General features: G+C 41.2%; 2 protein-coding genes across 4 annotated transcripts; one reads left to right on the top strand and one right to left on the bottom strand.

Annotated features, from left to right (window-relative positions):
* Position 1: 1 nt before the first annotated feature.
* On the top strand, positions 2-1,566 carry cdca5 (cell division cycle associated 5). The gene has a single exon (XM_044053209.1). The coding sequence runs from the start codon at positions 153-155 to the stop codon at positions 918-920; it is 768 nt and encodes a 255-aa protein (XP_043909144.1). The 5' UTR covers positions 2-152; the 3' UTR covers positions 921-1,566.
* Positions 1,567-15,866: 14,300 nt separating this feature from the next.
* Positions 15,867-19,593, bottom strand: LOC122786028 (UPF0500 protein C1orf216 homolog). 3 transcript variants are annotated; one of them, XM_044052023.1, is made up of 2 exons: positions 19,498-19,593; positions 15,867-17,265 (listed from the first exon to the last, which is right to left on the bottom strand). In XM_044052023.1, exon 2 carries the CDS (start codon positions 17,241-17,243, stop codon positions 16,158-16,160), a length of 1,086 nt encoding a protein of 361 aa, XP_043907958.1. In that variant the 5' UTR covers positions 17,244-17,265; positions 19,498-19,593; the 3' UTR covers positions 15,867-16,157. The 3 variants fall into 3 exon arrangements, with proteins under 3 accessions (XP_043907958.1, XP_043907957.1, XP_043907959.1); XM_044052022.1 differs by lacking the exon at positions 19,498-19,593 and adding an exon at positions 19,340-19,364; XM_044052024.1 differs by lacking the exon at positions 19,498-19,593 and adding an exon at positions 17,907-18,094.
* Positions 19,594-21,171: the final 1,578 nt, after the last annotated feature.

Raw genomic sequence — 21,171 nt, 5'->3', positions numbered from 1 at the left:
TTCGTCATTTCCACGCGACAAGGGCGGGCGATTTGAGCGGACTCACCGAAACTAAGATAGCAGTGTTTTTATTTTTGAAATCAAAACGGCAAAGGTAGACCGTTTTATTTGAACTGAATGTCTATTTGAACTGCGGAACACGTCGAAACAAAATGTCCGCGTCTAATAAGCTCGACGTCTCCCTGCGGAGACGGTCACCGCGGTTGAGTTCTCCTCTTCAGGCTAACGTAAAAACGGATACGAAACCGGCGCAGGGCCCTGTGGCTGTTAAACGCTCAATAACAGTGAGGAAAATCGCTCCCAGAAAAACAACCGCGCCATCGGAGCATAACAAGGAGAACACACCGAGGTTGTCGGAGACGGATGGCAGCCAGCAGAAGAAACAGAGGGCGTCCGACCTGGTTCCCATCCGGACCCGCCGCAGCTCCTCGACTGGGGAGAAAGAGAAGAAGAAGGCCGCTATGCCCTCACCGATACTGCCCTCATCACCGCCGCCCTCTCGCCCCCAACAGCCGGCGTTGGATCCAGAGGACGAGGTGTGGTCACAGAAAGTTCGCCGGTCCTACAGCAGGCTCAGCGACAAGTCATTCAGCAGCCCCGACTCAAAAGATAATTTATTCGGCTTCGAGAAGTTGCACACCCCGGAGGTTTTCCAGAGAGTCCGACATTCCAAGGCAGATCTTGAAGGCTCCGGGTCCTTGTCTGGTCTCAACTCATTCATGTCTATGCTTGAGGCGGAAGACTGCGGTCCGGCTTTCCCCGAGCAGGATCCAAACATCCCCGGAGTGGCTGTGGTGAAGGAGAAGAAGAAGAGGAGGAGGAAGGTGCAGCAGATGAACACCACGGAGCTGGACGCACTGGCTGCAGAGATGAACGCAGTGTTTGAGCAAGCAGAAGAGTTTGATCTGGTTGTGGAGTAAAACAAACCTAAGACACTTGGACAAACTGAAGGAACAATTCTCTTATTGTTGCATGTTGATTTTCTCACTGACATGTCGGAAAATTACTTTTTGGGAGTGTTTTATATTCAAAACGGATACGTTTTTTGTATACTGCAAGTTTCTTAAGATGTACATGTTGTGTCTTTGACTTTTGCTGTTTTGCTCTTAATTTAAATGTCCTTAATGGTGAGATTTAGATCATTTATGTAGACATAGACACGTATTGTTTTGATTTGACCAGTAGTTAGATAAATAAACCAAAAGCATGTTTTTTTCCTATTAAATGTTAACTTTTACGTGACTGATAATTGCTTTAGTCACATTTCAAGCAAAAAAGTGCCATATATTCTGCTGAGTCATGCCTCTCAGACATGGTAATCCGCTGTGTTTCTTTAGGATGTATCATATTTGACATGTACAGTAGTGTTTCTGATACAAACCATCTTTAATTTTGACCTTGATTTAGAATGATAAAACTACATTTATACGCATGTTTATAAACAGGCTTTGGCCATGTTTACTGTCTCCATTTTGTACTGGTTGATTATTCAGGAGATCCATTGTGGAAGACAAAAACCGTTGAAGCTGTCTGAACACAATAAAAGAGTTCCGCTCAGAACTAGCATTTTGTTTCCTCCTGTTGATTACATTTGATGTCCCAGAGAGTGACAGATCACTTCTCTTTCTTGTTCACCATCAACAGACTCAAAACAGTACTATTAGTCAGCTTTTATCTATGTTTGATCATTTGTTTGTATTAAATGTATGGAGAATCGGTTTTAAATGTAAATAAATCACCTTTAATAATCTACCAACATATTTACAGGTTATTTAATCACTCCAAATTCACTTCTTTAGCAAAGTTTACTTTTTTTACTGATTTTAGGGATACTAACATCATCAAAAGACATTCAGAGCTTCTTCTTTTCTTTTTTTCTTTTTTAATAATTCATCATATGGTAAACAGATATGTGTGCACCCTGGGATGAACAACACATTGATCTGCTTTAAAATTGATTTGTTCAGCTGAAATAGTTGAGGTTGATGCTCTCATTCATTATTACTGAGTAAACATCATTGGGGTCTAATATTTAACAACAGTCCTGTTCACAGTCTCCAGTGACGATGATGACGATGAGGCATACTGAATGAGTGCGTGGATGATCAGTCTGCCTTTAATGAGAATGGTGGACAGGTAGAGACACTGTCCTCCAGAGTCTCTTTAACTGGACGTGTTGCATAATTTACACTAACAAGGACCCACCTGTATGTGTGAATGTAAACACAGAGAACCGCCTGTGTAGATCAGAGCACTCTGGCAGATTAATTGATTCAGAAAAACAATTACTGCCAACATAGTACAGGGCAATAATAGGACTTCTCTTTAGTGTTTCTTCTGATTTCATCACCATGCATTATATTTAAAGTTCTATCGCTAAGCAGCAATTATGGCTACGTATTATGTCTCAAAACTGGTACAGAATGTTTATTTTACGGATTTTTGCAGGTACAGAAATGTAACAAATATGAAACAGCAACTATCCACAGGCAGATTTTAGTATTTTACCCTTGTGATATTATCACAAAGGTTTTGGGAGACACATGCACTCATTATTAAGTATGTACAGTAGGTAAATCACTAATTAAATTGCTATTATGGTCATTTTAAGTTGGTTCATGAGTTAATGTTTGTTATTGGGGCCTCTGTTTTCACTGTCCTGGTCAGGTTCATCATTTCTTTTGAACCCAGAAAGCAACCACAAGATTATGCGGAAGAGGATTAGGGCCAAATCTGAAATTTAACTTGGAAACAAAATAATAATAGTGGAAAAAAGCAAGAAGTTTGAGATTTAAGTTGGAATTCTGACCAAAAAAAGTCAGAAATTCTGAGATTTTTCTCCAACATTTATTCTTAGAGTCCTGAGATTTAAGTTGGAATTCTTTGGATGACAGTAAACAAATGTTTCACTGCTGTCATTGTATACACACTAATGAATGAAAGAAATTAGTCCTAAACCTGCTGATTATAAGCATATTTATTGGTCTCAGCCTTGTATTTCTCCTATGATAAAATAACGCTCAAGGATTTTGCAGACAAAAAAAATCAAAATCCAAAAAATAATCCAAGTAGTTAAATTCTCCACCCCACAAGCTGGAGGCCTCCACCATAGCTGATACTGTATTTTACTTTGTTTGTTAAATAATCAGATTATAGTGAGTCCCTGTGTGTCTGTGGCTCACGTTTAATCAACCCACTGTTGTTAAAACTTAAAACAGCTTTCACTGTGACGCAGTACTATCAGGTGGAATCATGATAAATAAACCATGAAGATCCATATTTAAATGATGCACATTGTAGTGGAGCATGCTGACAAGTATATATTCACCTGTTAGAGAGAGAGAAAAGAAAATCCCATGAATAAGCTATGAAGTCAGATGTTTACCTCTGCTTAGACACGTGTGAATGAGGACGAGGCATGCAGAGAAATAATGAGTGTGTGTGTGTGTGTGTGTGTGTGTTTGAGCGTGTCGCATATAGTGAGCGAGAAAATCCACAATTTGCTCATGCATTTGTTTTCTTCCTCAGGTGCCATTTCATCTTCATCCTCTTCATTTGGCATTTCAGCTCCTGAGGAGAGGAGACATTTTTTTTTCTCTTTTTTTTTTTTTTTGCAGACACACACATCGAGGCTTGACTTAGGTATAGTTTTAACAAGGTGCTCATGTGTACTTTATACTGAGACTGAAACCAAGTGAAGAAGGAGGGTGCTTTTGAGTTGCCACTGCCAGAAACTGTTATTGATTCACACTGCTGCTGCTGCTGCTGCTGCTTTGGAGTCTGTTCACTTTTTGGGGGAGGTTGGATGTTTTACACTCATATTCATGCCCCCCCACCCCCCCCTCCCCTCACCATCACCACCACATTTCACTCTCGGCAGTTGTCGCTGGTTCAGCTTGACTGCTTCGTTAGGGCTCATCATTTGCATTCAGATTAATTATCTAATTACCGACAAATGTCCGGCGGCCACCCCACACTCCGGCTCGTCAGCTCTCAGCCTGTAATTATTTTAATCATTTACTTTCATCTGGAGCGTTCCTGCCATACTCCTGTGTTTAGAGGCCATTCTTAATTACCCTGCCAAGACACTCTTTTCATGAGAGGGAAGGAGGGATAGAGGGAGGCGAGGGGTGGTTTTGGGGGAGAAGAGAGTGCAACTGGGTGAGGGAACATGTGTGTGTGTGTGTGTGTGTGGGGGACCAATAGGGACATGATCCAGAGGCTGTGACAGCACAGAAGAAGCTCCCCACACTGCTGGATGCTCTTTCCTCTCTTTTATTTTTCCTCTCTCTTTTCCCCATCCACCCATCCCTACCACCTCCCCCCACCAACCAACTTCCTCATCTCCCTTCCCCAACAGACACGCACACACACACACACACACACACAAACACAACTCACTCCCACCCCCTCGTCGACTCCACGCCCTTTTTCTTCCACCGTTACACTTCCTCCCTTTTTCCTTTCCGAAACACACAGGAATCGCCCGTGGGCTTCAGTGCTCTGACTGCTAATCACTCACACACACACACACACACACACACACACACACACACACACACACACACACACACACGCACACACACAGAAACAGGCAGACAACAGAGTCACGCGCCCTGTTTGTGGCACTCGTCACATCTTTCCACTATCTGCCTAGAAAATCTATACTCCTCTCTGCTCATCTGTCTGTTCCTGTCTCCTCTCTCCTCTGTCTCTCCCACCATCCATCCATCCCTCCCTCTGTCCATCAGACCTGCATGGCTGCCCTCTACATGTCTGTCCACATGCTGTCTGTCATCCTCCATGTCCATCCCTTCTTTCTTTTTCCCTTTTTTTCATCTCAGTATTTGGACAGCCACACATCAGGCCTGCTGCTCCCTGTCCTCCACGAGGGTCATCTGTCTCTCTCTCTGTCTCTCTCCCCTCCTTCTCATCCTCCTCTTCCTCCACCAGTGTGACTGCCTCATAATGATGCTCTCACTCAACCCTAAAGCCACTCACCCTTCTCCCCGACTGCTCTTGTTAAGAAAAACAAGAGTGAGGGGGAATGAGAGAAAGAGAGAGAGCGAAGGAGAGATACAAGCTCTGTAATTGGGCTCTTGAATATTTAAGTGGCTGGGGATGAAAGTTTAATGAAAAGATGATTATCTACCAGTTTATCACCACCACTGTTTCATATTTCATTCTCATATTCTCGTTTCCAGCCTCGTTGTCCATTTGGCGGCTGTAGATACAGCGTTTACTATCCAGAGCGAAGCTGAAAAACACAGAGAAGATGGAGGAGACGCTTAAAAAGAGATGCATCAGGGGAAAACATTTAGGAGCAAGCGTCCTGTAATGTTGGTTTGTCGTGTGTATTTTGTCCACAATTGTCCACTTTGACAGATGCAAACTGAGTGCAGTAAAGTGTATGTGTTAGATTAAGCTGCACAAACCGTTGAGGTATGAGGGGAAAAAGAAGAAGACAACATTTTAAGACCTGTATGATGAGTTAAGAGGAGTGGTGTGATCATTAAACTCAGAGTCAGCAACTTTGAAGTGAACTAAACCAGACAATGTGATTCTGTATAAACCAGAAAGCAACTCGTCTGTAATATTGTTGTTTGCTTTGTTAGTTTAGGAGCAACTCTAATGTTGGAGTCCCACTTGATGTCTTCAGCCTAAACCAATATCATATATTGGAAAACTATGGCCAAAATGACCCCAGATTTTAGGATGAGCAACAATGAACAATGATGTAAAAAAAGCCAATAACTTGGAAATTATTCTTTTTTGTTCCAATTGTTGATGAATCATCAGCATAAATAACCACAATAGTAACATTAATCAAAATGTGGAATTATTGTTTTGGCCATAACTGAGAAACCATATGAACACAAAATAAGATGTGAATAACAAAGTGAGACATAATATGTTATTATACTTCACTTTATAATTAACTTTCAATTTAGATTAGAGAAAAGAATGTAAATTAAATTTGAATAGAAGAAATTTTAGATTCCTATCTGAGGCCCACCTGTAATACCTGCAAAGCCCAGCGGTGGACCACAACCCACACTTTGGTAAGCACTGATTTATATATGTAATAAATGAGGAATTGTGTGTCACAAAAACAAAACAAAACACGATAAGACCACTAAACATGACTTTCTAAAAACTTAGAAAGATTTTACTTCAAGTTGATTCCGATTAGAATTTAAAAAAATGATGTTCAATTTAATGCACGTTAATGAATCTTTTTGAAATATGAATATTTAGGGAAACTGAGAATGGTGTAAAAACACACATCATATTTGGTTGGATTGTGATTTTGTTGTGTACACACAACTGACAAAATAGAGTTTATCTTGTGATCCGCACGATAGATACATTTTAAAAGACGCTAAAATCGTTACTATTTGAAAACACACACTCCCTAACAATAATAATGCTCATCTCTGAGACACGTTTAAAGTGGCAAACAAATTAAAAAATATAGAAGTATTTCAATTTAAAAGTTAGACAATAAAAATGTCTAAAAGTAATTTAATAAAAAGAAGGTAAAAGCAATAATATCATAAAATGCTTTTCCAGGATCAGCAGTGCAACTGTTACTGGAGTAACAGAAAACATATTATCAGTTAAGTTTTTCACCTTTGTCATACAATAAATCAGATTTTCCGTTGCATTCAAACTGAATGTAATGAAGGAATGGATTGACTCCCAGCAACCTCAGCTTAAAGCATCACATGGCAACTTAACTCGCCGATTTCAGCCCATTCTGTTGATTGTGTGTCACCTCCTCCACCCTAACACCCCCGAGACAGTTCAATAAGAAGCACAAGGACACTCTTTCCTTTATTTAATGGTGCCGGATAAACAGACGTCTGTTTGTTATTCATTCTCATTATTCATAATAGTGGGGACATTAATCCTTTTTTGCTGTAAGAAGGTGTGAATAAAAGCATTGAGCACTGCTCCGCGTTGACATGTCGCACTTGAGCCAAACCCCAGTGGAATAACAGGGACCGCTGCAGAGTTTGGAGGGGGATTATGTTGAGAACACACACACAGCCTCAGGGGCCACAGTTTGGAACGGGGCCACAGTCGCGGTGGCAGAGATTAAAAACCATATACCTTGTGTGGTGCAAGGAGGCCATTTCCAGGCAGAGATACAGGCGAACACGGGGACGACTATCAGCTGTTCATTCTGGTAATAAGATACAGACTTTATTGTGAATGCATTAAAAAATGATGATAAGAGGTGATGCTTCGCTTAAAGGCCATATTGACACGAGATAAATCTATGAATTTTGTCAAGTCAAGTCAGTTTATTTGTACCCAGAGGGAGATTTGATTTGCAAGTTAAAGACAGTCAGTGCATTTACATGGAAAAACTATTTGAAATGTATTAAAAAACAAGTTAGACGAAAACTGGACTGTAAACATGTTAATCTAAATCCAAGTTGGACAAACACACATCTTCTTGTCTAAAGTACTTATCCAAGGGAAACTTGAGTATGTTACCAGAAAATGACTGGTAGAAGTTGAAGTCAACTTTTCTAATAATATTACTTAAGTAAAAGTCTTAAAGTATATGACATTTATTGTACTTAGGGATCAAAAGTGATTTTCTGATATAAAATATACTTAGAAGTAAAAGCATTAAATAAGTGAGGAGGTAGGATCTGAATTCACTCTTTGCGATGCACACACGTTTTATTGGGAACACGAAATCATTTCTTATTCGTCTGCTCCGTTTTTCTCAGTGATGTGTCGTTTATGTTGCAACGCTATGTCACATATTCATCCTCTGGACGTTAGCTTAGCCGTTAGCATTCATGTTTGAAGCAGTCCTGACTTCTAAAAACTTGGGACAGCGCTCAATATCAGCATAAACACACAGGTGACACGGGTGATAAAAACACCACAGCGTAGGCCAACCACAGGCAATGGGAACAGGGCTATTTGGGTGTTAGTGGGTTTACAAATCCTGGCTGAACCCCCTTCATTTTAGTGTGAAAGAGGCTAAAGACTGAGTTAACCCCTCGAAAGTCTCTCAAAATGTGAGGGATGCTATCTTTTGCACTGCTTATCGGTTTAATCCACAATTACACGGCGCTGAGGCGGGCGCGACCCTCACCGCTTGCCGCTTTTGTGAGCAGGGTGTCACCGTTTAGCATGATCTCCATGGCTTGGACGTGGGAGGAGGAAAAACCTAGGAGACTAGATCCATGTCTAGGTCAGGGCAGGGGGGGGAGATCAGGGGGACGGGGGGTTGCAAAGAGAGGAGAAAAGAAAAAGAGCAAGTTAAATGAAAGTGACAATCTGCAAACATTCCTGCCGGCAGCTGCACATGCATTCTCCATAGTTCAGCCACCCTCCGCGCGCTGACTGACCGGGCCCCCGCGACCCCCCTGAGCCTGGCACACGCACCTGCCGCTCCCAGCCGCGTTTCCACCGACAGCCAGATAATCTATGGGCGGATCGCAGCCGGGCCTCCCCTCAATGTGCTCTTGAGAAAACCCCTTATGCGTGAAAAAGCCTCCTTTCTCTGCCTTTTGTCTGACACAGTTTTATGGGACACCATTGGGCATTATGAGGTTTGGGGGATTTTTCATGGGACTCTATAGAAGGGTATAATCCTTTCAAGCACGAGACAAATGAAAAAGTTTTAACCTGCTGTTTTCATATTTATTAGCTGGTTATAGCAGACGAGGCAGCTGAACCATCCACACACACACACACACTCAAACCCCCCTCCTCTTCCTCCTCACACACACACACACAGAAGCTTCACGTCCTGGAATCACACAGTGACATGCATCTTGAGTGGGCTCCTTTATAATGGACCTGATTGCTTTAACTGAATTAGTCCAGAGAGTCAAGTGGGTGAGTGACACTCAGGGTCACAGAGGTGTTTTCACTTGTCAGTCAACAGGTTGTGTCAGCACGTAATCACATGTTTCACTTTATAAAATGTTCCCTTTTCTAAAAGATGATTTGACCTTCTTTTTTTTTTTTTTTGCCTTGTTTGTTAATTAAGTGTTTGATTAAACTTCCAGTCAAGTCAAATTAAGCCAATTTTGAGAGAGAAAATCTAACAGGAGCAATTTTGATGAGCTTGTAAGTTAATTAAACTCAAAAACTGTGCTGGAATGAAAATGAGAAAAAAAAAAAAGTTAAAATTCACGAAGAACGTAATTAACTGGTACATTTACCTTCTGTTAATTCTCTTTCAATTAAACATATGACTTGTCTGGCCGTTTATTTGATCTTAAGGATAAACTATTTGGATCATTTTGGTAATTTTGCAAGAGTTTAGACAAAATAGCACCTATTTGACAACTGCATCAGCACAAATACATTTATAAATGGGAGCACGATTACAGAAGAGGAGAAAATGGAAAAAGGGAACATTTAAAAGGAAACTTAAAATACTGATGTTAAAACAAAAGTACAAAAAATATCAAATATATTTAATAGTTGCAATTTGATCAAAATATGTTTTTAATGAGCCTGTAAGTTGTTTTAGTTGAGAAATTAAAAAACACATGTACATTCTGAAATGATTTTGATGCTCCATCTTTTACTTTTTCACATATAGTCACATTTAGTCATTAATTTGATCTTGGTGAAACTCTTTTTGGATTAATTTTACTCCTTTTTTGTGAGAGTTTGTCCAATAACGATTTACTTGACTATTACATGAATATCAAAGTGATACAAAACCAATGTTTCTATCTATGAATCAATCTATCTATCTGTACAGTACTGTGTTGTTTCTCCTCTGACGACAGGTCTTTCTATCCAGTTCATCATACTCAGGCCTCGGGCAGCAGCCTCACCCCTCCTCACCCCCCCTCCCATCCTCACCCCTCCTCACCCCACCCTCTCCCTTTATCCCTCCCCACCACCCCCTTTCTGTCAAAGCTGATTGTTTCCACGCCAGCAGAGTGCTGCGGGCGAACACACTGTCACACTACATCAGGCAGAGGGAAGAAGGGGAGAGAGAGTGTATGATAGGGTGTATATATATATGTATTTCTCTGTTCAAAAATCAAAAAAAAGAAAAAAAAAGAAAAGAAGAAGCTCCGCACATCAGCTGAAGCCCAGACTTTTTCATGTCAAAAGCATCTGAACATAAAAACCACAGAGGCCAGATTTGTCCTGAGGAAGACATGGAGGTAAATCTGTGAATTATGGACAAACACGCTACAACAGTAACATAAAGTCAACTCTAGAGGCAGCTGTTGTTTTAGAGGTTTTTCTTCAAATTCATCAAAAAACTTATGTCTAGACTGAATTACACATGTTTTTGAGTATTTGTCTCATTATAAATACCATGATTCTTCAAGGAATAATTTGCTAAAGTTGAAAAAGAATGTAAATGAATGGTAAATGTTTGTGATTATGTCCGAAAATTAAGGATAGGGTTTTTTAATTAAAAATAAAGAAAGTAATTTTAATTTCTCACTTTCTTTCCTTTTTCCTACATTTCCAATTTAACCCCCAGGAAACAGTAAATATTGGCAGTATTGGAACTGTGAGTACGATTAAAAATACAATCTACATGCTACAAGCTAAATACTACGTTATACCAGTGTTTCCAAACCGTTTGACCTCTGACCCCTTCAGCACATGGTGCCACTGCACGTGTCCTTGCTGTAAGCACTTTGTCTTTCTTTTCTTTTTTTTAAAAGCATATTTATACAGCAGCTAAACGCCTGAGCAAACATAATTGATCATGTGTAAATGTGCAGTTATCAAACTTTCTGTCCTGTTCATCGTCCTGTGACCTCTCACCTTTCTTGGTCGTGACCTCTGTGTTGAACTGTATGTCATTATTTAACGCACAGTGACAAAAAGTCTTCTTCTCTTCCCAGTGGAGAACATTCATGGATCCCAGGTTCCCCCTCAACACCAACAACAACACCAACACCAACACCTCCAATAGATAAAGCTCTGCTGGATCATCCACTCATGTGCACACCGTTGCCCCCTGGCGTCAAAACACAACAACAATCACAGGTGATGGGCTGACCCAGGCTGTTCTGTGATGGAGTGTCTCCCCCTAGTGGACATTGTTTACTGAAGCGTCCTTTAGGTGAGGTAGTGTGTACTTTAGTGTGTATGAATACATGGGAAAATAAGAATACATCTGTCTTTTAATGTTAATGAGATTAAAAAAAGAGATAAAGTGGGAAATAAAGTGTGAATAAATTAATGGTTTAATGCTGTTGTCGCTGGAAATATGTACAACGGAAAATGAGCACTGTCAATCTCTTTGTTGTAATTGTATCATCAATATCACTGCATCATTATCAAACAATCACATGTTCAGTAATTTGATGAATTTGTTGATATGTTTATTTTAAAATGTGTATATAAAATGATCTATAATGGCAATTACTATATTAAAAACAAGTCATTTGCAGAGGTAACAAAAAAAGTGTTTCTGTCCAGCAAATATTTTGGGAACTCTTGGTAAAGTAAATAAATAGCCTAAATGTTAAAAACAGTTTACATCAGAAACATAAGAATTTGACTTATTCCAGTTATACTCCAGATGATAAAGCCTGTGTTTATTATTTATCAGATACTCTGATGCCTGGGGTCTGAACAAAAGACATAAGAAAAAAGTAGAAAAAACAAAAAATGACATGAAATTCTGCTCAATCTTTTTCTCAAAAATTATTTCTCCATGTTCCTCTATTGTTATTCATTTACAGAAGCTGAATGGTCAGAAGAAGCTGCTCCATACTGATTCTCTGTTTTTCCATTTAAGGTATTAGAGGTGAAAGATTGGATCATTTAAAATGTTCAGCTCTTCATCACTAACACTCTCTCTCTCTCACCTGGACAGCAGCAGCAGTAGCATGTGTTCTTTCTGTTTGTTCTATTATGATACCAGAGTTCCTGTTCCTGTCCTGGTCCAGGGGAATGACTGTTTCCCATCCCTGGTCCTCAGGGAACACTGCCCTGTATGTTGTAGAGCAGTGTTTCCCAACCCTGGTCCTCAGGGAACACTGCCCTGTATGTTGTAGATGTTGCCCCGCTCCAACACACCTGATCCAGACGAACAGCTCGTTACCAGGCTTCTGCAGAGCTTGTTGATGAGCTGTTCATCTGAATCAGGTGTGTTTAAAGGAGGGAAACATCTGAACATCTAAAACTGAGGTGCTGTGCACAGCCTCTCTGCACCTAAGGAAGTTTGATACTGATTTAAAAACTAACACCACAACTGTCATTTACATACAGTTTCTATTATTATAATACTGACTGAATTAGTCTGTTTGCAGAGACAGAAAAACAACAACTTTAGCACCGTTTTTTAACAAGGTGCCATTATTTTTATTAATAAAATACATATAATTAATTTAAACACTGTTGATTAAACATGTGATGTTTATCCTTCCTTCTTTTAACTCATCAGGGAGACAAACTTCTTGGAGCATCTGGATTAAAATTCAAAAATATGATTTGTTGTAAAATATAAAATAAAATATCTTTATCGTTATGACTATGGATTGTTGGAAATAAACTGATTAATTCATGTCTAAATGTGTTTCTGTAGATGTTTTTTTTTGTAAAAGACAGACCTGTATTGTCACTACACATGTAAATAAACCTAACTGGGGCAAAAGAGCAATATAAATACAAATAAAGGTTTAAATAGAATCAGTAAAATAAGCAAATGCCTATTAAAACAACCACTGGGAAAATATAAGAGGGAACCCTCTCATTTAGAGTTCACTGTGCACTGACAGTTCACAACCTGGCAACCAAATCATCACTAATAAACTATCAATAATCACTTTTTTCAACAAAGAAAGACACACACATTTTTATTTTTATTTTTATATTCAGCAAACAGGGAAAATGTTACAATGGGAAACAACTGGGGATATTTCCATGCTGAAGTAGTGAACATAGAAACACTGACACTTTTCTCCTGAGGCAAAGCTGCAGAAAGTAAGAGCTGTTTTTCCCTGTAAAAGTGTTATGTTACAGCCTTTGGCCTCATTTATCTCCATGTTTCATGCAGTTTTTTTTATTCTGCATGCATCAATCGCGCCTCGAGACCCTGGAATCACACCTCGGTTATTTACTAAATCACAATCAAAGGCATGTTTGTCTCATTTTTCTTTTCAGAGGTGCACTGTTTTGCGCGTTGCTTACAAGTCACCATCCCGGTGTTAAAACATGTTATCCGCTCAGCTTTGACTCACCTACAGCCAGAGAACAAGGGATCAATATGTTCCCGAGTAAAACTGTGATGTCTGCGTTCAACACACAGCAGATAAGCCTTTTCTTTTTAAATGAACGGGAGTGAGTTAGTTAGGATGCACATTCAAGGCCGGGGATTATCTCCAACTTGCCGCGGGGTTTGGCTCTTCACCGGACCAGCGTCTGTTCGCTGCGGCCGGATTGGACCTGCAGGGCCCCGGGGCGCACACTCGCAGGCTCCCCGGGGCCCCTGCAGCGCGCAGAAGGCCCCCACCAGCACGACTCAGCGCATGGATTTGGAGATTATAGGGTGGCAGCGTGGCTGGTATCTCTCTGAACACACATATATATAAGAGGTGAGATGAAGTCTCAGTGCCCGCGGCGGCAGCAGCAGCAGCAGCAGCCATGCCCATGAAAGAAGGACGACGCTTGAGCCTCACACGGCTATCACACACCCTGCAGAACACACACACACACACACACACACACAGCGCCTTGTGATGAGCAGATACATACCAACTTTGTTCAGCTGACAAAGAAGCAATTGTGAGCTTAAAGGTCATTTGCCCTGAAGGCTCCAGTCCTGCAAGTACACAGCTGCAGAGGATTTCTTTTCTTTCTTTAAAGTGCCCTCCTTTATCAGCACTGAAGGAGCTATGATTAACCTGCTCCATGAAACCAACATGCTGATCTGTGATAAAAACGACGGTGCCTGCCCTTTTAAAGGTCCACTGTGTGAAATCTAACAGGATTTATTCGATTCAGGTGAATATACCGACCAAGTGTAAAATTGCTTAAAAATTAAACAATTATTTGGTATTTTACAGCCTCAAAGTAGTTCCATTTGTAGTCAAAATTTGGAATTTCCAAGGTCATGGGTGAGGAACGCCCCCTGAACTTGGATTTCCAACTCGGAATAACAATAGTGTTGTTATTGACTGGTATATACGTTGTTGCTGTGTTGCTTACTGAGCACAGGAAACTGTTAAGGATTTTTATTTTGTCACTGCTAACCTGCTAACATACAGTACCTGTTACACACACACACACACTCTCCACTTCTTTTGGTGCTTTTCCACTATATAGTCCTGGCATTATACGGCACGGCACAGCTCTACTCTACACGGTTTGGTTCATTCTCCGTGACTATAGTACCTCCTCAACGTGGGCGGAGTCATCATCGCACCGCTGCGTGAAACTGCTGTGACCTTTTTACACATGACACCGGAGCACAGACTGAAATACCACTGAACGGGTCGTGATTCGGCTCATGATCGCCGGCTTTCAGCAGGGCTGTCTCTAAATACACCAGACTCCTCTGTCAGATATTGAGATTTTAGACATTTCCGTTGCTAAATGTTGGAGATTAACGTATGTTTTCAGGATTTTTAAGTAACTGATCTAAAGCTGGACGTTGTTTGCTTTGATTCTTGTGTCGGACGTCGTGCTCATGACTCTTCCAGTGATGAAACTCTCTGACCAATCAATGACCAGCAGTCTGTTGACATCACAATTTAGTATGGGCTCAGCTCACTTGGAACCTCGTCAGAGCAGGTAAACACCAGGTACAGAGTGACACCTGCTGGTGAGGAGCATAACTACAGTAACGGAACTCAGTATGAACATTCAAATTGAATGCCTCTGTTTGCAAACACACGCCACTTCCGACTTCTGATGTTAATGGAACGCAGTATAAGCAGTACAACAACAACAATGTGTTAGCTGTTAGCAGTTTTGTCGCTGCTTTCATGTTAGCTGTGCTCGGAGCCACCGACATATTTCCACTCATGTAGCTGTTGTGGGTCAAGCCCGCCTCCCTATGAGGTTTGGCAGATCGGATAAACAAATAGTTACCTAACACATGGTATTATAGCAGCTCAGCCTAAAACCTCCGCTACTGAGGTTTCTAGGGGAAAGGGAGGGGTGAGCGAAGGAGCCTTCTGTTTGTTACGACCTGCAATCTCGCCACTAGATGTCGCTAATACTTGAACATTAAACCTTTAAAGAAGAATGATACAGCTACTAGCACTGCAGTCCCCCGAAGATAATATCAAATAAACTATCATCATCAAACATAAAACACAATATTAAAGCGTGTGGTAGTTTTATTTATTCCTTATATTATATATATATATATATATATATATATATATATATATATATATATATATATATATGTGTGTATATACAGCATCTATAAACCATCTGTTACACTGATACATCCGCATTATCTTTTAGCACAGTTATAGTTTTCTATACTCACAAGTCAAAACAAGCAATGACAGCAAAAGCACACAGACCATTTTGGATTAAAACATGACATTAACATCACAACACAGTCATTCATTTTTCCATCGCTTTAAATACAATATGGTTTTATGAAGGGACAGGGGATTTAAACTGTATTGTGTGTATAAACAACATAAACAAATGTGCGCTGCGTTCAAGCCACTGTCAGATAAGTTCATACAATACTGATCATTCATCTCTACAATTATCTCTACAATGCCGTGTCACCCGGTGACACATAACAAGTGATGTGTTACACAAAAAGGTGCCTCAGAAATGTTCAGAAGTGAATTCTACTGCTCAAAACACCTGGTTATTCAGCAAATGCTTCTTGTCCCCCTCCCACCACTGTGCTGCTGGTGTATACACACTAGCGCTCCCTCAGTCAGGTCTGATAGTACTGCCTGACAGAGCCTGAATAATAACATCAACAGCAACAAAAAGTGCGAGTCTTCCTGAATAAAGACGAGTTAAATGTTTGTACAGAAATTCAACAAAAACTCAGGTTTCTGCATCATAACAATCAACAACATGACTGTGAATCTTTAAAGTGGATGATGGGGTGAGGGAAAATGTCTTCAGGTAAGAGTCAAACACAGCAAAAATGCTGTTTTAACAACTTCCAGTCTTTCAGTTCGCCCCCCTTCTCTCTCTGTTCATCATTGTCCGACAGCAGTGGGGGGAGCGGCGTTTGCCATGGCGGCGGCGGCGGCGCCCATGCGCAGCAGCTCCTTCCTGTGCGTGAGTATGACGTCGAAACTGGACTGCAGGCGGTTCTGCTGCTCCTGGACGTGGCTCTGTAGCGTGCGCACCCAGCGGATCAGTGCCAAGCGGCGGTACATGGTCAGCTGCACCTGGTGCTTCTCCATCTCCTGGGCCTTGAATCGCTCGCGGTCTCGCAGCGTCCACACGGCGTCCATCAGCTCTGACTTCTCGCCGTCTGTGTCTGAAGACTGGTCATCGTCGTCTCCTGGTCCTCTTCCCTCCTCTGTGAGGTCTCCCAGGAAGCTTCCAGCCAGTGACTTTTGGCTGAAGCTTTGTCGTGAGACCCATTCTCTGCTGGTGTTTGTGCACTGGTCGCCATCTTGCGGGCTCAATTTTGGTTCACCAACTCCGACGCGGTCCCATCCTCCCATCAGCACCCTGTCTCCTGTGCTCTCCAAGTGGAGGGAGGACATGCTGCTGCCGGACTGGTAGCTGTCCTCAGACCCAGAGTCACTGTCTCCCCATTCGTCATCATCTTCCAGCTTCAGGATGTCGACTTCTTCCTCTTTTCCTCTGGACACCATGCCACCTTTCTTCATCTGCGGCTGTTTCTTCTCCCGCCGCTTCATCTCACTCAGCCTCCTCATCATGACTTCCTCCTCCTCCTCCATCCTCCCTTCCTCTGCTCCATCTGGGGGAACCCGACCGAACCCGTCGTCCACACTCTCGATCTCGGGCAGGGGCTCCAGTGGACTCCAGCAGGGCATTCTGGGTCGCTGCGTCCCACTGGAGTTGTGATATGCAGACGACGGCGAGGAGTTTGGAGGGTCGCGACCCAGCGGGCCCAAACTACGTGGGCGCACCTGGTTTCGGTTCTCGTCTCCTCCTCCACTGCCCGTGAAGTCCTCTTCATCCTTACCTGGCAGGAAGTTGAAGTTGCCGTCTTTGTCGCACTTCCTGTTTCGAAGCGAGGAGGAAGATGTGTTGTTTGTGCCTCCCTGGCCTCCGTAGTTACGAGGTTGGTCCTGATGGTGGAGCATCACTGACCTCGACTGTGCGTCACTGAAACAAACAGGGAGACCATGAATACATGTTTGTCAACAAGACACGTCATGTTTGCTCATCATTTCAGTTTCATCTTTGACATCTTTAAATTCATACATTTAGTTTTAGTTTTCTTTTCGACAGCCAAAAGTTTACATCCATATTAAAACAACATAAAAATCAACATATGGAGACAATGAATGCACACCAGAGAAAACTGTCAATTTTACACATTAAGAAGTGTAAAATTGTCACACTGAAAGAAATAAAATGGTTGACACAATTAAAATTGTTTTTTTTTTTACTATAATTGGTAACACCCACATTAATGAAGCTCATTAACTATGTTAAAAGGTTATATGAACACAACTTCAGCTTACTTTATTTTAAATTAACTTCATCAGTTTAGATGTGACCACTATCTCTGAAAATGTGATGGATAATTACTTTAAATTGTAAGATTTCAAAGTCATTTTCATGGGCATTTTTTCAGCCTTCAACACAAGAAAAAGCTCCAAAAACGGTAAAGTCTAATGTCAGTGACACAAACATCAACCTTTTCGTGGTGTAAACAGACCCCGTACACTCTGCCCTTTCCTATAAATACACTCTCCTGTTATTCATCTCATCTCATCATCTCACACAGCTTGCATAATCACCATAAAATCTCCAGGCTGCGATTCCAAGAAGTTCACGAGTTAAGTTCTTTAAAGACAAGTCAAGCTTTCAGCTGCTCGCTGTGATAAACCGACTTTGGCAGCTATAAATAAAGCAAACATCACGTTAACTGTGACATAGAGATATCTGAAGTAAGTTTACCTGAGATATATGTTAAATATGTAAACAGAAACGTTTAAAAGCAAAAACAGCTCAACAGTGATTTAAAGGATATGACAAAAACAAAATACAGTATATGAACAACACACACACACACAAGGCTTTGCATAGGACAGCCTAAACAAAGCATTATCACTAACTTTAACCAGTTAACCCCAACTAGGGATGGGATGATACCGCGATATCGCCAACTCTAATATCTACCGATACTAGTCATTTTAGACCATTTATTAACTATGGTAGCTGTTAATTGAGTTGTGCTGAGTCATTTTAAAGACATCATTTTTTAAATGTGTCACAAATATTGTTGTCCCCAAAAAGAAGAAATAAACAGCCCAAACACGACTCAGCTAAAATGCTTTTGCTGAAGAAACAATTGATCTAGAGGTTTATTTTTTATCTGTCCGATATCTGATACAGTGATTTTGACCTGTATCGGACCGATACTGATTTCCCATCCCCAATCTTAATCTAACCTAGCAGATTAAAATCTTAGCTGCACACTTAACCAGTTGCACACAAATGAAGTTCTGCCTCATTAGGACCAGGTTTTAGTCTCTATGAGGGACTCCTGGTCCTGACAAGGTCTCACACACACACACACACACATTCTATAACTACAGGCTGGTGTGTTCACTCCACTTCTATTAACATCAAACATTTACATGTCTCCTCAGAATGGAAATCTCTCTAATCCTGACTTCAGGCTGCTGTCAATCAAAGTCACATCCTTCCCCCTCCCCCCCTTTCCTACCCAGTGCACGCGCGCCCGCTTGGTGCTGGAGGACAGCGATTCTGAGGCTCGGGAGCGCGCGCGCACACACACACACACACACAAACCATCATGACGAAGAGATTTCAAAAAAGAAATAAACAAAAACTTAATCATCCTCCGTGTCAATATCGATATAAATATGTCAGTTTTGGTCGATACTGTCACCAGATAAAGGCGCATTCCGTCTATGTGTGTTCATGAAGCCGTAACCCGGCGAAAAATGAAGAAATCATCATGTAAAAACACAACAATTCTACTCGATGCGTCCTTGTGACCAATGGCGCCGCGGATGCTGCGCTGAAAATAGAATAAATAAATAAATAAATAAGTAGAATGAAACCGTGTCACATCCACATCCATTCACAACCCGACGTGTGATTCCACATTTCTTCTAAAATGGAAAATATCAACAAAAAATGCAGAGAAAAGAAGCCAGAATATTTGAATATTTGAGTTTCCGTCGCGTCATATAAAGCTCACCCCATATCAGTGTTGTCTGCTCTCCCTCTCTCTCTCTCCCTCTCTCTTTCTCCTCAGTAAAAAAACAAGCTCATGCAGCAGATCCTGCCTTTCATCTGCTTTTACACACACACACCCATGTGGGAATATATTAGCATGAGCTTTTGGATCATTCTTACCTTTTTTACGCGTCGGGGTTTTTTTCTCAGTGGTGGAGGAAAAAAAAAAATCAGTGGACGCTGCGCCCTCCCTGTGTTTCCCCTCCTCCTATGTGATGATTATCTTCCTCTCTCCTCCTCCTCCTCCTCCTCCTCCCATCATCCACTCACTGTCACTGTACTTACAGGAGAAAAATGAAAGGACTGAGGTCTGAGTAACACTTCCTAAACTGGGCTGGGGCTGCAGGAAGAGGGAAACTGCAGGCTGAAACAATCACTGCTGTCTACAGTTTATGACGTACTGTGTATAATAATAGTTAACTCTTTTCTGGATTAATGGCAGTGCCGACCCAAGCCTTTATGGGGACCTAGACCACCACCTCGGAGTAGCCATGCTTAACTATTATTGACACAAAAAGGGTGGAAACAGGTTTTAGGTGAATACATTTTGGCAGAGAAGGCTATAGGTTAAGTGGTTGATGGATTTAAACTTGGTTGTCTCTTTTAGACTCAAATGCACTGGCTTAGTTAGTAGTTAAGGTTCAAAAAAGTCTCCAGGACTTAAATATAAGTCAAGGCAATGTCCTCTGAATTCGTGGAACCACACCAGTGTGTGTGTGTGTCAGGACTGCAGCAGCCACATGATGCTGCACTGCATTGTATGTTTAATGGTTTAGATTCAGCCTGTGGCAAAAGTCTGCAGAACACTTATATAATATGTGTCTACACAGGCTCATAGTGTGTGTGTGTGTAGTACAATGATAAACGACACTCAGGAGGAACAGAACAGTGAGGCGCATTTACATAACTGTACATCAGTGAGAACCTTTCATTTATACCTGATCCATAAATATGATATTTTATGATGTAATAACATGAAGTTACACTTATTTATCTCTGTTAGGTTTATGAGATGAGGAGCTTCAGTGTTCACATATAGTATCACATCAGAGTGAGGTCTCCATTGGTCTTGATTATTCCCAAACTGTGGGCTGTGGCCCTCTGGTGGGTCATTAAGGTACTACAGTATTAATACACGTCTCTATTTTAAAAAAACAGGGACAACACACATTAATAATAAAAACACATATACAGGTGCCAGATTGTAGCCGTGGGCTAATTTCCATCACATAAAACACACAAACATAATGTACACACACTGATACACAGTGACAGCCACAAATAGACATAAAGCACATATAATAATGTAATATAAAGTGACACTGAGAAGTGCCCATTATCCTGTATAATGCAGTGTAGATGGCATTGTTGGTTATGACACATTGTCCGTTAATATTGCACGTTATCAGTTACTTTTATGCATTTATAGGTTTCTGTTTGTAATTAAGCTTCACATAACCATAAAATGTCTATACTTACTATTGGAAAGCAACATTTATGTGGATAGATTATCCTATATGGATCATTTATGGAACACTTTACTTTGTAAATGATGTGCACCCCCCTTTTTGGGGGGGTGTTGCTGTTTATGAAAGTTAGGTATTGGAAATACTCCTTGTATCCTTGTGTTCTGATGATTGCAATTAAAGGTTCTGCAGAAGATGACATGGGGATCTAGCATGTTCTAGATGTTTCTCTGCTCCAGCACACCTGATTCAAATGTTCAGCTCGTCATCAGTGTGTTGTGTGTGCCCAGGGAGCAATGAGGGATTGGGTTCCTTGCTCAGGGGCACT

Source organism: Solea senegalensis, linkage group LG20 (assembly GCF_019176455.1).
Source record: "Solea senegalensis isolate Sse05_10M linkage group LG20, IFAPA_SoseM_1, whole genome shotgun sequence".
Lineage (NCBI taxonomy): Eukaryota > Metazoa > Chordata > Actinopteri > Pleuronectiformes > Soleidae > Solea > Solea senegalensis.
This window is presented reverse-complemented; position numbering and strand designations above follow the sequence as displayed.

Coding starts and splice junctions, on each gene's coding strand:
- cdca5 (XM_044053209.1), top strand. CDS start 153: ATGTCCGCGTCTAATAAGCTCGACGTCTCCCTGCGGAGACGGTCACCG.